This window comes from Desmodus rotundus, chromosome 13 (genome assembly GCF_022682495.2).
Source record: "Desmodus rotundus isolate HL8 chromosome 13, HLdesRot8A.1, whole genome shotgun sequence".
NCBI lineage: Eukaryota > Metazoa > Chordata > Mammalia > Chiroptera > Phyllostomidae > Desmodus > Desmodus rotundus.
This window is the reverse complement of record NC_071399.1, coordinates 90,199,243-90,216,014: the sequence shown is the minus strand read 5'-3', so window position 1 is coordinate 90,216,014 and position 16,772 is coordinate 90,199,243. Positions and strand designations below refer to the sequence as shown.

At 49.0% G+C, this 16,772-nt stretch overlaps 1 protein-coding gene across 9 annotated transcripts in view; it reads left to right on the top strand.

Moving 5' to 3' along the window:
* The first annotated feature begins 815 nt into the window (after positions 1-815).
* The window catches only part of RUBCNL (rubicon like autophagy enhancer), a 35,904-nt gene continuing 19,947 nt past the window's right edge, over positions 816-16,772 (top strand). Inside the window, exons 1-3 of one of the 9 annotated variants that reach the window (XM_053916833.1) lie at positions 12,176-12,361; positions 12,906-13,025; positions 13,654-14,261. In XM_053916833.1, the coding sequence (XP_053772808.1) occupies positions 13,748-14,261 (514 nt within the window). In that variant the 5' untranslated portion in view covers positions 12,176-12,361; positions 12,906-13,025; positions 13,654-13,747. Of the gene's footprint in view, positions 1,030-2,535; positions 2,759-12,175; positions 12,362-12,905; positions 13,026-13,590; positions 14,262-16,772 lie in introns of those variants that run through there. The other 8 variants (XM_053916831.2, XM_024570254.3, XM_053916827.2 and 5 more) reach the window with 8 other exon arrangements.

The window sequence follows — 16,772 nt, the reverse complement described above, 5'->3', positions numbered from 1 at the left end:
AGTCCTGTTGCGTTAACTTTACCTCTTAAAGGTAAAGTGCCTCTTTCAGGGCATCGCCTCTCTGAATACGCTCCCCAACGACCTGTCACCAGCAGAAGCCAATAGCAAAAATGGCAGGACTGTTCTTCCTCCTGAACGGGGGAGTGCCACAACCCAAAACTGGGCTCGGACACCCCTAAAGGACCACAGGACAGGGCAAGGTTGATAAAAACGCAAGGAAAGAACCTCCAGGGGTAGAGGCCCCTCTTACCATACTGCTTTCACTCCAAAGAAGCATTACATCATGATAATAGATTTTAAATATTATGGTGATATATATATAACATAAAATTGTATATATGTAGCTTTACCATTTTAACCATTTTTAAGTATACGAGTCAATGGCATGAAGTACATGCCCAGCCGATGTCCACCCAGTACCGCGATTCATCCCCAGAATTTTCACTTCTCAGCAGAAACCCTGTGCCCATAAACCAGTAACTGCCATTTCCCCTCCCCCAGCCCTTGGTGACACTATTCTGTTTTCTGTCTCTATGTATGTGCCCATTCTAGTTCCTCATGTAAGTGAAATTAAACAAATGTGTCTTCTTGTGGACAGTGGATGTTTCAGACTGACAGACAGGCAGACAGACGGGAGGAAAAGGAGCCGAGACCAGCCACATGCAGCCTCCCCCAGTTCTTTCCCTCCCTCGAGCATGCCTGGGCTTTTCTCTCACTCTGGGTCATCCGTCTGTCTCAGACGGCTGTGTGGCAACAACACTCCCTCCTGTAGCTTACTGTGCAGCTCATCTCATCCAGCTCCTTCCTGTTTTGCACAGCGACTGAGTTCCCCTTTGCGGACTCCACCAGCTTCGCTCAGACACAGGGTCGCATCTCTGCTTGCGGCACAAACCGAGGCTTGTGGAGCCTGGCATGGTTTGGGCAGGCTGCTGCCAGGCTCCTGTCTCCTAAGAGGCTGTCCTGGCCACCGTGGAGCTTTGTGTGTGACCGATGGGTGCAGAGTGTGGCCCAGGCTGGCTGAAGTAAGTGGTAAGTTGTTCCTGCACTGGAGCCCTGAGTCTGGGAGAGTATGAGATCTGGGAGATGACTTTCCTCATGAAAACTGAAACCAAAGTAGCCTCTACTTTCCCTGCCTGGTGCTCAGTTCGTGATGACCAGTGACTTTCTCAGAGTCGACTGAGCCATCGGGCTGCCTTGGAAAGCCCATCCCTCAGCATTGAGCGCACAGGGAAATGCGGCTTCCAGATCCCACGGGAGACAGAGCAGATTTCCAGCGGGTGGTCCTGATCTGCAAACTGTCCTTGAACGTCCGTCGTTAGTTCTAGAGCTGCCCTCCCAGACTCTGGGCCTCCTTTACCTGCGGCTAGATGTCCTGTGTGGGGGGTCCAATGTGCAGGCTGCCTCACACATGACAGGGCACAGGCCCGACTACCGCGGTTCTGCGTAAGATGATGTCAGAGGGAACTAACTAGATCCCACCGTGGGGGCCCAGATCTCCTGGTCTCCCTCCAAGCATGCTGTTCTTGCCGTGGCCTGTGTCCAGTCTGTCACCTTGGTCCAGTTTGTCGTTGTTTGGCTGGCAGACTCGCCGATTTACTTTGCATGACATTTGCTCTTGTTTTAAGATTCTTTTTCTTGGCATCTTCCCAATTCCTCTCTTTAATACCCTGAAACAGGCTCTTGCTTGGCCCCTTCGTCTCGTTATTCTCCCGCCTTGCTGGTGACGTGGGTGTTGGTGTTAGATACGAGTGCCTTCAGAGCCTGGCTCTGCGGCTCGCTCGTTGTGTGACCAAGGGCAAGTCACCTCACCTCCCTCAGGTGCTTGCTCCGCAAAATGGGAACAAAGGATCCGTCATTCTCTGGGATGTTGACAAAGGATCCGTCATTCTCTGGGATGTTGATGGGACCGCTTAAGATAATGAGGAAAAGTGCCCGGCCTAGCAGAAACTCGGCAAATAGTGGGGCACACCCCACACCCCCTTCTTTCTGAGTTGGTATAATACAAAGCCTTCCCCGACGGTTGGGGCAATCTGAATCCTGAGACAGAGCCCCACATGTCCAGAGCTCCCTTAGGTCTAAGCTCCGTCCAGTCTGACGGCTACAAGCCGGGGTGATTGACAGCTCCTCTTCACCTGGCTTTGTGAAATTGGTTCCTGCTCTCTTCCTCGGAAGCCACAGCGACCACGAGGCACTGTTCCTTGACCTCTTCAGGCCAAGCTCGCGGGTGGGGGGGCGGTGGTCACCCGGCACACGAAACCCAAAGTACTTGTGATGGTGCCACAACCCCAGATTGACAAGGGACAAAGCTAAGGAACCAAGGGAAGTGTGATGGGCTTTGGTCTCACCAAGCTCCAGCGACTCTCCTAAGCAAGCCAGGGCCTGCTCCCCTGAGGAGGGGAGAGGGTGGGAATTCGGAGGTGTGCCCCTCCCTCGAGCTGGCGGCGCGGGAGCGCGCTTCGCTTCTCGGGGAGCGTCTCTGCTGGCCGGGGCGGCGGGGGTTAGGTGGGCCGGGGCGGGGCGTGGTGGCGTCGGGGCGCAGCGTCCCTCCAAGTGCCGCCGGGGAGCAGGGTGTTCTCGCAGCACTGCCTGGAGCTGCGCGAGCCGGGAGCGGAGGGCAGCGCGCCCGGTGCAGCTTTCCACCTGCTGGCGACTCGCGCGGGGCTGGTGTTGCGAGAGGAGCCGAGGTACAGCGTAGGCGCAGGAGTGGCTGGAGAGTTGGGGTGCTGAGAGGGGCGCCGGATCCCCGAGGGGCCCCACGGTAGGTCGGGGCTGTTCTGCGGGCCTTGAGGAAACGCGGGCAGCGGCCCCTCTGCAGGGGTCGACTTGCAAGGGAAGGCGACCGTGCTGGGCGGGGGGCCGCGGGGGCCGCAGGCGAACGCCAGCCCCTTTGGCGCAGGAGGACTCTCAGCACGAAGCGCGCGCCCGGCGTGGTTCCAGGTGCTGTGCTTTTGTCTCGGTGGCTCTTCTCGGTTCCTCAAAAGTGCGCCCGCGGGGGACCCCCTCCTGAACTTAACCGAGCTGGGCTGGAGCACGAAAGCACATAGCGTTGGTTTGGAGCGAGCGCACCTGCTGAGACAGCAGCTGAAAAAGCGGAATTGCTTGCTGCCTCGCATCCTTTCCCCGCCGCCCTGCCGGTGACCGCGCGGCGGGGTTTGCTGCAGACCCCCTGCGCGATTGACAGGCAGCTAAAGGAACGTGCGGAACTTCCGGGGGAGCAGTTACTTCGCCCTGATAGAAATCAAGGCTCGAAGGGAAGGGTGCATTCAAGAGCTGCCCTTGCCGTGTTGTTACAGTGGCATTTGGAAGGATGTCGGCGTTGAAGGGTGGCGGGAAAGCGCAAAGAACCGAGGGCTCGGGAAACGTGGGTTTCTTAGGCTCTATCCTCGGGCGGACTAGGACTGCACTTCCTTTTGCACTTGAACGTCAGTAGCTGGTGTGAGAAGCGGATATCTGGACGGAGGCGCGTGTTTTGAAAAGTATGTTTTGTTCTCTGCACATTCAGGTGTCACCACATTGCTGCCCACACCTGCCTCCTGGCCACCAACAGAACCTTGTTGGGAACACACAGTTAGGGCAGCGACTTCAGGGCTGGGCTGGAGTTTTCCAGATCACCTGCCCAGAGAGACCCGGCCCCTCTGTTTCTCCGTGTTTCAGTTCCTCTTCCCGCACTACCCTGCGGAACGGCCGCCCCTCGCTGCGTCCCGCCAGGGGACAGACACTTGCCGTTGGCCTCCGCTGTGGGTGGGGCCTGTACGGATGGGCGGGGCTGCCAGGAACGCATGGGAAATTGAAAGTCGTGGCCTCTGGGGACTTTAGATTTGATTAGACTTGTTCCCCTGAGACCCTTGACGTCAGAAAACATCGTTTGCTTTCTGAGGTTGGAGTTCTTGATTTCGGACACGGAAAATTCCGTCAGTGCAGAGGTCAAATATCCAAGAATAGCATTTCCATTCGCATGGACTTTACAGGAAGATAGGTAAAAAAGCTCCAGAAGGGTATATTCCCCTTGCCTCACTCATCCGAAGGCACACAAATAATAATAGCTGTGACAGATTTGAATAGTTTCCCTTGTTACTAAGTTTCGGTTCACAGGCAAAGAAAGGAGAGGTTCGCAGGGTTGGATGTGCTACTGTTACAATGTAGGCAGTTATTTATAGGTGAGCACGGCCAGCCTGCCAGAGATCATAAAGGTGAGGGGCACTAGTGACTGTGTGACATATTGTATCTGCTCAGGGTTCCACGTAAGGCCTCTGGCTGGCGTTGCCACTTTCATTAACAAGCAGGAGTTCAAGGATCAAGGATCAAGAGGTTGGAAACTAGCCCTGACCTGTGTGGCTCAGTTGGTTGGGTGTCTTCCTGCAAAGTGAAGGGTCACCGTTCAATTCCCTGTCAGAGCACATGCCTGGGTCGGGGGGTTCGGACCCTGGAAGGGGCACCTGCAAGAGGCAACCGATTGGTGTTTTTCTTTCACATCCATTTCTCTCTCTCTCTCTCTCCCTCTCTCTCTCTCTCATTCTCCCACCCTTCCCCTCTCTCTAAAAATAAATAAAATCTTTTTTAAGAAAAGAGGTTGGGAAATAAAACTAGATCTCCTTAATTGTGCTGACTTAAACTGAGCTATCTTTATAAAGTCATACTGATGGTGGTGATAATGCTAATTTTTAGAGTATGCTAATGTGTCAGAGTATACTATGTATACTATGTATTCATTTCGTTCTCACAACAATCCCGTAAAGAAACTGAAGCACAGAGAGACCTGCCCAAGATGACATAGCTAGTGATTTCTCTCAGGTAATTCTCAGAGATAAAAAGAAGTTTTAGGGTCAAGTATTGTCATTGGTAACTTTAGGCTGGAGAATGGCCAATGAATAGAGGCTGAAATCGTTCCCGAACTGAAGGGGTTTGCTGACTTGCAGGTATCAAAGCCCAATGAAATGCGAAAAGGAGTTTGCCCCAAAGAAAGTAAAGGTTTATTTAAGGGAATGGCAGCAAGTCTAGGCGGAGGCACAGGTGAGCTAGGTTTTTGCGATTGGCTGCCTGATGGGTTCTAGGGGGCAGGTTATACAGGGGGAAAATCGTAAATCACAATGACTGAGGAAGTTAGAGTCAGGGGCTCTATGGGTGGGTCCACGCGAGGGTAGGGGGTTGCTCATCGTTGCATTTGGGTCCTGATGTCAGCCATGGTGTCATTCCGTCCAGCTCTGCAAGGACGAGGTTGGTAGGGCCATTCTGCCTTTCTGGGTGTGGAGCTGAAGCACCACTGAGACCTACATGTTATCCTGAAACCCTGTGTCTGCAGCCAGCAGACCTGAGCCTTGATCCTCAGGCTGTGTGATGCTGAGCAGAATCTCACTGTCTTAAAGGCGTAATGATGGGGGAGTGGACGTGCAAGGAAAGAGGGAGGCAGGTGAGTCACGCTGCTCCTGGGCTGGACAAGGCCATTTTGAATCAAGAGGAAAGAGCAGAGAAAAGGTTATATCGAAGAAAGAAAATTTCTACACAGTTTCAAAATTAACTACACGCCTCATGTGATTTGCCCAAGAGTTAAGTTGAAAAAAATTTTTTCCCCTGAAATAACTTTACTTCTATTTGTGGATCCTTTGCCCTGCATTTATTAAAAGAGATAAACATAAGTTAAACCTCAAAGGTTTTTTTTTTTCAGATGTCAGGAGGAAACATTTTTCTCTGCCCTTCTAGGTTCTTCTGGTTGGTCTCATAATCAAATTGACCCGAGACAGCTGAGAACGAGGAAAACCAGTGGAAGTTCAATCACCTGTCTGCCTTCTGTAGCAAAACTGAGTAACTGCCAACATGGCAGAAGCCACCACCTTAAAAACTACTTTCAGCTAAAGACAAATACATTGGGAGTGAAAAGTCAGTTAGGGGCGGTTCCGGGAAGAGCAGAGGAATCAGGAGTAAGATTGTTAGGCAGATTCAAGTCCATGCTTTCTCCACTGATAATCTCTTGTACAGGTTTAGGTATCTCCTGCTTCCTGGTCCTGTGAGGGAAACACTTTTAAAACTTGAGATTTCCCCTCCAAATGTCCTTGGATAAATGTCCATTTATGAAGGGTAACTTCTGCTCACTTTTCAGAGCTTCTCCGTGTCTGTTGTTTCTTGAAATTAACCAGGCTAAAGTAGTCAAAATCCCAAAGGGGCACATTTGGGGTGGCGAGCTGTGCTCCCCTTCCTAGGCAACGTGGGAAAAAGCACCCACAGTCCACAGGTGCTTGTCTCTAGTTGATTTCAGGTGATGAAAATTGGAGGGGGGTTACTTTTATCCTTACACCACCAAGGTATAATGGGTCAGAAAAGAGCTGAGTCCTTTTAATATACATAAAGTACTTCCCTATTCCCTCTTTATTTTGAAATTTTTCTTAGAAGACAGCTTTGGTACAGACAGCCGCTTGAAATCTTGTAGGTGAAAAGTCTTGAACTTTTGCCTTCCCCCTCCTTTAACAGTTACCAATCTGATTGATAGTGTTTCCTGGATACTCCCCATCAGCACTTCCCACTGTGTTATTTTAAGGCAAATTCAAGACATTCTGTCAATCCTTTTTAAAAGACAGCCACTTAACCAAACGTAACCACAGTATTAACCTCTTTGACTTTGCTTCCCACGTGCACATCGGACTGCAGAACCTCCCTGGCAGCGCTGGTTTAAAGGGGAGGAAGGATGCCCAAAGCCCTTCGAGCAGGGTCTGGCAGTCAGTGCCCGGTTCCGGCCAGCCACCACACTGGGGACCTGCCTGTACCAGCCCTTGTGTTTTACTTTTATTTTTCTGCACAGTTTTATTGTGGCATTTTCACTTCTACTTGGACTTCCTCTCTCCTCTCTATACTTATTTTAGGCACTTTTTTTTTAATCCTCACCTGAGGATATGCTTATTGATTTGAGACACACAGAGAGAGAGAGAGAGAGACAGAGAGACAGAGAGGGAAAGAGAAACATCTATCAGTTGCAATCTGTATGCTCTCCAACCAGGCATTGAACCGCAGCCTAGGCCTGTGCCCTGACAGGGAATTGAACCCACAACCTTTTGGTGTACAGGTCGATACTCCAACCAACTGAGCCTCCTGCCCAGGGTCCTACTTTAGGCACATTTATAAAGTATTCCCTTGTACACCAAAATTAACTTTAGACTCTAAGAAAGAATAAAAAGCATTTATTTCGCCCTGGCTGGTGTGACTCAGTGGATTGAGAGCCGGCCTGCAAATCAAAAGGTTGCTGGTTTGATTCCCAGTCAGGGCACGTGCCTGGGTTGCAGGCTGGGTCCCCAGTGGGGGATGCATGAGAGGCAACCACACTTTGATGTTTCTCTCCCTCTCTTTATCTTTCCCTTCCCCTTTCTCTAAAAATAAGTAAATAAAAGTTTGTAAAAAAAAACATTTGCTTTAGCAAAAGGAGCTGTAGCTCAGAAGACACAGGTGATTCTGGTATTGGGTTGGCCAAAAAATCTGTTTAGTTTTTTCCATAAATAAGAGAAACATTTTTCATTTTCACCAACAGCTTTATTGATTTGGATGTTTTGAGTATGTTGGCTGTTTCCTGCTATTGGCTTCTGGTGGGTAGAGGCCAGGGGTGCTGCTGAGCATCTTCCAATGCACCAGACAGCCCCACAGCAAAGCATTATTTGGCCAAAATGTCAATAGCACCAAGAAACTTCGCAAACCACTTCTGACACATTCGATCAATCACAGCATCTTCCCCACACACTGCACCAATCTTTTTTTGCATTTCAGTTGCGTTTTTACCTTTCTTGAAATAATAAAGCATAATATGCTGAACATGTTGCATATTTCCTTCCATCTTCAATATTAAAATAGCTGCACAAAAATTCACGAATTTTGATAAGTTTTTAAAAATGCACACTGATATGACAACTGTCACAATACAATCTAACAAAATTGTTTCGAATGAAGTTAAAGGTAACTAAGCATTGCTAGAGCCATTGTATGGAAAAAAACAAAGGAACTTTTTGGCCAACCCAATAGAAACCTTAATTGTAGTCCATCAAGACAAAGGAGAGGATGCTTTTTATAGCTAAAGTTCCCATCCAAGTTCCCAATTAGGTCTGTTTTATGTAAATGAGGCATGCAGATTATGCAGTTCTGATTGGATGGGGCAGTCTTAGCCCCTTGGTCAAAAACAGGAAACTAGGAACTCCCTTATAAGAGTTGACTCAGATGGTGTAACAAGAGAAGCCAGAGTTCAGCGTGAGGTCTTCCTGGTACACAGTGTATGTGAGAATCCCTTGTTAGCATGTGGCCCTAGGATCTTATGATTCATAAAACAGGGTGCCTCAGTTGACTATGGGGAGTCCATCTCAGCAGATAAATTCCTTCTTGGGGTTCATATAGGATGAATCTTTCTTCTGAAGTCCACAGCCTTTATTTAGTCACTGTTTCCCCCTCTACCTTCTAATGCCTTCGTCCGCAGCCTGACGGCCGCCTTGCGTTCCTTTGACGTCTGTAACCTGTGACATGCCAGCACTCTCTAGGCTTCCCACACTTTTTGGAAGGGAGATGGGACTTCTTCCCATTTCATTTTTTGACAGGGTTATTGAGATTCACATAGAATTCACATAACATACAATTAACCACCCACGGAAGTGTATAACACGGTGTTTCAGCATACTCACAGATATGAGCCGTCATCACCAGGGTGGATTTGAGAACATTTAGAACCTCAAAAAGATACTCTGTACCCGCTGCCCATGACCCCCTAGCTTCCCATCCCCCTCTCCCTGCGACCTACTTTTTGTCTCTATTTGTGAGTGTTTGTCTCCCAAGCAACCTACTTTTTGTCTCTATGGGCTTGCCTATTCTGGATATTTCATATATATATATTCATTATATATGTGTGTACATATATACACACACAGAGAGATATGTATGCATAATGCTGTCACTAACAGTCACGTACAAATATTTGTGTGAACGCATGCCTTCATTCCTCTCGGGCACACACCCAAGAGTGGAATTGCTGGGTCAGACGGGAACTGTATGTTTAACCACCGGGGGAGCTGCACACGGTTTTCCAACATGGCTCCCCTTTTTATTTTGCTCACACATGGGAATCTAGCCATTTTTCCAGTGCAGGTACCTACCTTACTTTGGATAAGTTTTTGTATTAATAATTTTTCTGAGGCTTAGTTATCTTATTATATGCATCTCTTTTTGTTTGTTATCACGTTTTGATGTGGAAAGTTTCAAGTTGAATGGGACTTGAGCGGTGTTCTGCGAAGTGGCCGGCGTGCACCTTCAGGACACGAGAGGATTCATTGGAAAGTGAGAACAAAGGCCATTTCCATGTGTGCCTTGTAATTATAGAATGCCTTAGAATAGCTGCGCATATGTGAGGCTCAGAAATAAATACTTCTGCATCAGAGGTGCATGTGCAAAGGTTTTTTTTTTTTTATAAATAGGAAGGTGTAATCATAAAATTCTAGGGAAAACTATTCTAACAACGTAAAATCAAAAATAGCTGTGTGATTCTTAAGCCTGTTTGGTGACACAGCTGATGGGGATCATTTTTAAATTACTTTGCTAACAAGACGTGGAGCATTTTCTGCTAATTTTAGCCCAAATGGAACATGTAAATAGCAGTGCAAAGGGCTTTGGATCAGGTGTCAGACTTTTGTTGTTCGTCTGCTGCTGATTACTAATGGAGAGACCCTGGGGGACGGCTCTCAGGCCCAATAAAACCTGAAACAGCGCAAGCTGTCATTGCGCAGAGTGAGAGTGGGAAGGGTGACCTAGTCAGTGTCCACAGGAAGTTGTCATTTGTGTGTCTTGGGCAACCAAGCAGTATTTTAAGACAAAATACCCGGCGTTCCTTCATCTTTGCCTTCACTGGGTCTTTGCTTTCTCACCCCACCCCACCTGTTTCTCTTCACTGCGTTCTGCCCTTCCTCTGTGCTCCTCTGACAGCAGACCCTCACAGTTAAGGGTCCCTGCCCCAGGGCGCATTGGTTGCAGGGGAGCCCATGTGACGTCACCGTTGCAGCGTTTCCTTCCTGGGGCTTTTGTGTGAGGACACGGTGTTCAGCACACTCCGTGATGAAGGTGCAGGTGTGTGAAACTGTAGTTCACGCAGTGTCCGGCCACGCTGGGGGCAGCTGTGACGTCACGTGGTCAAGCGTCTTCAGGGTTTCTGTCGGATATGTGATAGTCTCAGTGTGTCAGCATCTTTGGGGATATGAACCTTGGTTTAAAGAAGGGAAGTGGTTACAAAACGAGGTGAAGAGGATCTGGGGAGCCGTGTCAACCAAACGGCGCGCCCGCGTGGTTAAAGACCCATTCCCTCTCTGGTCGCTGGCGCTTGTTTGTTGCTAGGCACGCTCAGGAAGACACCGTCAAGTTCATAGAAATGAGATTTACCTTTCGCCCTCAACTCGTGTTTGTGGTTTCTAATCTCTAACACCCTTTCTAAGGGAATGGCTGGCAGACATTTCCGGTCACGGACTCCAGCCTAGTCCAAAGGGTGACATCCGGTCTTCACTTCTTTTTGACATAACTATGCTTTGATACTGTTCATTTGCTTGTTCCTTTTTTTGCTCAGATACTCAGAATAAGACCTATTCTGTGCCTCTGTTCTAGGTTCTGGGCACAGAGCAGCATCCAAGATACGAACTGAAAAAAACTTGTTCTTTGGGATTTTACATTCTAAGGGGTGTCCGTCATTGAGGTTGAATCAAATGGGGGTGCATGCTAAGGAGTAAGGAGAACAATAAGAGTTGGCAAGGTGGGGGGAGACTGTTAGGGAGGAAGGGACAGTTGCCATTATTTTTACGGAGGCCGGGAGGCCTCCCTGGGACATAACGTTTCAGATGAGTCTTTGCTGTGATGGCCCCACTTACATTTCAGTTGGTAGTGCTGGGCAGAGAAGATCCTAAATCCTGAATATGAGTGTTCACGGAGTGCCTTTCACATCGTGAGGGGTGTCAGGAGCTAAAGCTGCACATCTGCCATGGAAGTGCAGGCTGCTTACGGTGTGAAAGACTTTTGTGAGGTGCTTTCAGGTCATGGGGGCTCATGCCCAACTCAGCCACCCAACCCGCTTGAAAAGGCTGCATCTTTGCAGGCGGTACTGTGTCCCTGCAGTGGCCCTGCTGATGGGGTCGCTCTCCACAGCACCCAGCACCACCGACTGGCGGGCAAGGGCCCGTCTGCAATGGTTTGGGGGGTGAGTCCTGGGCTCGCTCTTTGTCTCCAGGGCCTTTGCCTCCTGTGCTTACCCTCCATAGGAAAATCTCCATAGAAATGATGGTAAGCTTTGCAACTTGATTTCTCTACCTGTAAAATGTTTTTGGAAATAGATTTTATCTTTGTACCTAACCATCTCTCATTCAAAGGACCCCGCATCTGGCAGTGGGAGGCCATGAGTATGTTTTTGCCATTTTATAAAAACAGAGTCTTGCTTTTCTTGTGTAATAATAACACCAACAATTTTTGGAGGAAGAAAGACGTGCGATGGAGAGAAATGGGGTACGCGGTGAGATTTGCGGCAGGAGAAGGGGGACAAAGCCCTTCGGGGCAGCAAGTTCCGCCGGTTCCCGCTGCATTCTGGGGTATTCTGTGAGTGAGGATTTGGAGCCTGTGCTGTGGTTTCGGGGTGGCACGTGGACACGTGTGCATCACTCCAAAAGGCACGACCTTGGGTGGAAGGCCCCCAGTCAACAAAACCCAAGGATTTCTCGGAGAATTTTCACACGTACTTTTTGGGGTCTATTTGTGAGTGTTAGGTAGGAAAGATTGCACATGTCTAGGACACGTGATTTTTAGAGGTGAATAGTGGGTTTACCTCTATTCCTGTGTGAGTCACTCTGCCACAGTAATAAAGCAGTTGCACCCATCACAGAAGTTGTTTCTCCAGCCCATGACTTGACTTCCACTCTGTTGGATTTGTCCCTTTAGTCCATAACCTCTGTTGAGCCCCCGTGTGCAACTCTGTGACCTGGCAGAGGACAGACAAGGCCACCGCCGTCACGGTTTAGAGCCTGGGGAGGGGTGGGGATGACTGAGGGAGCTAAACAAATGTCAGGAAGTGAGAACTCCTATGATGAAAATTAAGCAAGGTGCTGTGATAGGGCGGAATGGAGGAACTGCTCTACGGGAGGCAGTTAGGAAAGACTTCTTGAGGAAGTAATTCATAAACCGAGGCACTTAAGACAGGAGGGAGCCAGATGTGCGATCATTTGGCGGAAAAGCACCCCAGGCAGAGGGGTGAGCACAGCACCGACAGCGTGTGCCAGAGCTCGTAGGGCTGGCGTAGGGCTCCCAAGCTTGCTGTGTGGTTGGAGCGAAGATAAGTGACAGATGTCTGCAGGTCAGGAACATGTCATGCAGTGAGGACAAGGTAAGAATTTTAGATTTTGTTCCAGATTTGATGGGCAGCTTTTGACGTTTACAAAAATTCTGTCCAAATACCTTTTGATTATAAATAGACAAGAGAGGAAGCAGGGAGACCCACTGGGGAAATAGCCAGAGGTCTAGGAGGGAGAAGACGGTGAGTTAGAACAGGGTGGTGTAGCTATTGGAATAAACTTGCTAATAGGTTAAAGATAAGGAAGTGTAGGACCAGAGGTGCCTTCTAGGTTGTGTAGCCTGGGCTATTGGAAAGTGTATTTTCTGAGACGAGGCAAAGCAGGGAGGAACAGGTTTGGGGAAACCAGTGTCTGATGTGGATGTGTCACGTTGTCATGCCCACTGGACATATGTCCAATAGGCAGTAAGATACTCGAGCCCGGAGTTCAAGGGGAGGATCCCCGTGGGAGGCGTCTACCTACGCACTGATGGTGCCGAAAGCCCTGAGCTGACTCCACACTCCCACACTCGCCCTGCCTGTGTGCCTGCCCTTTATTTAGGCTGAACTCATCTGAGCCCACCGCTTCTGTCTCTAGGCCTTCCCCTTCCTGACCTTGCTGTTGATGCTTGCTTGGAGCTTTCCAATGTCAAGGACAGTAGGAGAAGAGTAGGAAGACATTGTGTGGGCCTGTAATTACACAGAGCTTCTCATTTAGGTAGCTCCTGACGTTTACTAAAGGTAAAAACTGAGCTTAAAGTGAGTGGGCTGATTTTTTAGATTCTAGATTTACACTGTGTTCTTTAGATATTATGAGCTAATCATAATATTGCTATGGTAATATAAATAAGTACTATAAGCTAACACAAGTTTCCTGAAACGAAGTTTTTAGTGGTACAAATTGCCCTCAGTCTCACGTGCTACTGTCCACTTTGTTGAAATATAAACACAAACTAAATAAAAATAAGAAACTGGGAAGATGTGGCTTTGCTTTTAGATAATACTCCCATTTTGGGTTGGACATTTAATTTTGTTGGATTAACACATAGATGTTTTGCATTTTTATCTATTTTATCAATAGTATCCTTTTACGACTTTATCCTTACCACAAAAGCAATCTACTATTATTTTTATGCTTTGAAAAGCCTTTCTTACCCTCTATGTTTGCTGCTAGTTTATGACTGATTTTTTTTTTTTTTTGACTTAGAAATCCAAATGGATTTACTGTGTTGTTTTGGGCAAAGTACAAACTTTTCATTTAATTTAATTTTTTATCCTCCAAGGAATTTGAAGTTTAACATATGATGGAGCCCTAATTTATCTTGACTGGTCCTTGCCCGCTGCAGATAATCTCCCGGGCCCTCCCGCTGGCCACAGGGTGAGTTCCAGGCCCTGATCTGCTGGGACAACAGGACTCTCATCCGCCCTGAGCCCAGGAAGATGGTGTCACAGTCTTCAGCCCAGCGGGATTCTCCTGTGGACCCCTTGGAAGGGGTCAGCAATGACTCTGGTGACACTGATGGGTCACCTGGCCTCCTGGACACTGGTCACCTGCCTTGCCAATCAGACATCAAGTTCACAAGGCACAGAGCTCCCTGGATTAACCCCCAGGGTGTACAGGGGCAGGATTTGCCCCTCCAGGTGCCAACACTGGGGAACAGTGGCAGCCTTGTTGTGAGGGGTGCTGCCTCTCCCTTGGCCACATCCCCTAGTTCTCCTGAGGACTCCGTGGTGGAGACATCGCTGTGGAAGAACACCGCGGGCTCCCTGGGCAGCTCGGGCGAGCAGAGCAGCGACTCTGCTTTTATCTCCATGCAAGAGCTGGCTGCGCTCCCAGGTCGCTGTCCTCCGACGTCTCTCTTCCCAAGCTGCACGATGTCGGCTGCTTCCCCGAGTTCAGAGGCTGGCAGTGCTTGTCTCAAGCCTCCCCACCTGACACCTTCCACTGGAGCAGGTAAGGCCGGTGAGGGGCTTCCCTCATGCCTGCCCATTCACACACCTGCTTCATCGTGGTCTAAAGGTCGAAAGCCTGCCTCACTGTCTTCCTCAGGAGAAAGAGAGGTCGTGGGTTTCCCTTTGACCAGGAGCTGGTCCATTAGCTCCCCCAACACTGTCTTTGGCCAACCACCTGGGCGTTGCAGCTGCTGGCGTCAAGCATTTCCTTTCTCCTTCGATTTCAGGGAAATGCCACCTTAGCTCAACTTAGTTGACAACCAGTGCCACCTGCCACCTTTGAGCGGGTGTGTGCCTTCTGGAACTTCCCGCTTCTTAAACTGTCGCAAGGGGGAGCACCACAAGCACCCTCAATCCACTGTGCTGGCAGCAGGTGTTTGCGGAGAGAGGGTTCCGCTGTACACCAGTGCTTACTGGGAGCTGAGCTCCCCTCACCTGTTACACTGGCCTGGCCAGAGCATGAGTAAAAAGGAGTAAGATGTAAAAACAGTAACCGCCATTCCCCAAAGGCTCTACAAAACCTGTCTTAAATTTATTTTTATTAAATCAAGGGCTGCCGTTGCGATGAGGTAATAATGCACGTATTTCTGAAACACCGAAATTCCTGACAGGAGATCATCCATGCAAATGCCAGTCAAGAGCCCATAGATTAGCCATTGTTCTCGTTATAATTTGTAGCATGCTTATTTTATTTTTAAACATTCATTGTGCCATATGCACGCTTTGCCTTAATTTATATTTCTGTTAGAACCCTAGTTCAAACAGTCAGTGACGTTTTCTCTGTCGAAACTGTTTTGAAAGTTGCCTGCCCTCCTGTGTGCATGTGAATCTGTAGGTGTGTGTGTATGTACGTGTCGGAATAGTTGTTTCTCACTAGCAGCAACCAGTTTCCCTCTTTCCTAAAGTTTGGGGTTTATTTGTTCTATTGGAAACTTTGAAAAGTCAAAGATGATGATAGTCTTTTATTACTCATCGCTTAAGAACAGGAGATTTTCATGGGCTAACTTTGAGATAAGATCCACTCGGAGCAAAACGAAGCACTCTGGAGTATAGGCCTGTTTTCTATCTTTTTGCTCGTCTGCTGGGATAGTTCTAAGGAAAAGAGTGATTTCCAAATTTAGTGGTTGCTGAGTAAAAGACTAGTTTCCTACTAGGTTGTCTCCCAGGGGAGAAGGAGGAGAACATGGAGAAAAGGGACAGCACCCCCACCCCCACAAGCCACCACCCCCGTGAGGAGTGATAGCGACCAAAGACAATCTTCAGGCCGCAGACACCCCTGCCCAAGTCCTCTGTTGTCTCACTGCATGGGAAGTGGTCTTGTAGTTTTGCCTCTATAGGAAACAGGCACCCCAGCTCTGGACCGAAGGCACCCCTTCGGTCCAGAGTCAGTGACCCCAGCAACCCTGCTGAGTACCTTTAAAAAGCCACTCCGTCTTTTGGGAGTATCTCTTCAACTTGGTGAAGGGATTCATTCCATGGGATTAAAAAAACATGCTGAGTGATCTGGTTCTTTCTCTCTTCGGTGTGGGGCTGCAGTGGGGAGAGCAGGCTTTGGCCACCAGGACACGGGACTGTCCTACGCCTGTCACCTCTCCAGCAGCAATGGTGGGGTTTCTTCTCCCAGATTAAGGCAGGGAAAAACCACTTGAGCTAGTAAGCATTTCCCGAGGCTGTCAGAAACAAGTCCCCAATTCCTATGTCTGCATCACATCTACACACCGACAAAGCACTTTCACATCCTTTGCCTCCGTTAATCTAACAGAGAATCCCCCCAGTGTAAGGGACGAGGGGGCTGTAATGCAGATGCACGGCTGGGGCATGGGGCCTGCTGGGACGGGAACCCACGCCATCTGATCTGACTCTGTGCTCTTGTCTGTGTGTTCGGGGTCTAAGAACTATGAGCAGGTCAAACCCAGCCAGCTCCTGCTTTCACAAAAAAAAGCTTTGTCCGTCTTGCCTGTCCCTTCTTTTTCTCTGCAGTGGCAGGACTGAGTAGGTGGAACAGACGCCGTATGCATCTCAGGTCCTACACTGTGTACTACTTAGTCGTCCTTTTCAGAAGAAGTGTGCCCACCCCTGATGGCTTCTGAAGCCAAGAGGTCCGAAGTTTTCCAAGGAGCAGCTGCATTTTGGAGATGAGGCCAGGGATTTGAGGGATTCCCCTGGTCTCTCCATTTGTCACCCGAGTGCTGTGTAATCATCAGGATGTCAGTTGCATTTTGTCCCCATTTAGCAATGGGGACGGCCCAGCTCTTGGCTCTTACCGAGATGTTCTGCCTTAAATGCTGCAATAAGGAATCACAAGAGAGAAGTTACTGGTGTTTTGCTGGTGCTTCCTGCCGGTAATGGCCTGGTCTAAGGGCGGAAGAACATTTCAGAGAAGCGATGCTGACATGCGTCAGATGCTTTGTTTCTGCCAACAGGAAGTCTTGGGTCAATGGCAGTGAGGTGGAGAAGTGATTCCATAATTCTCATGGCTCTGTTTCTAGACCGTTCCTCCATCTCCCTTGGG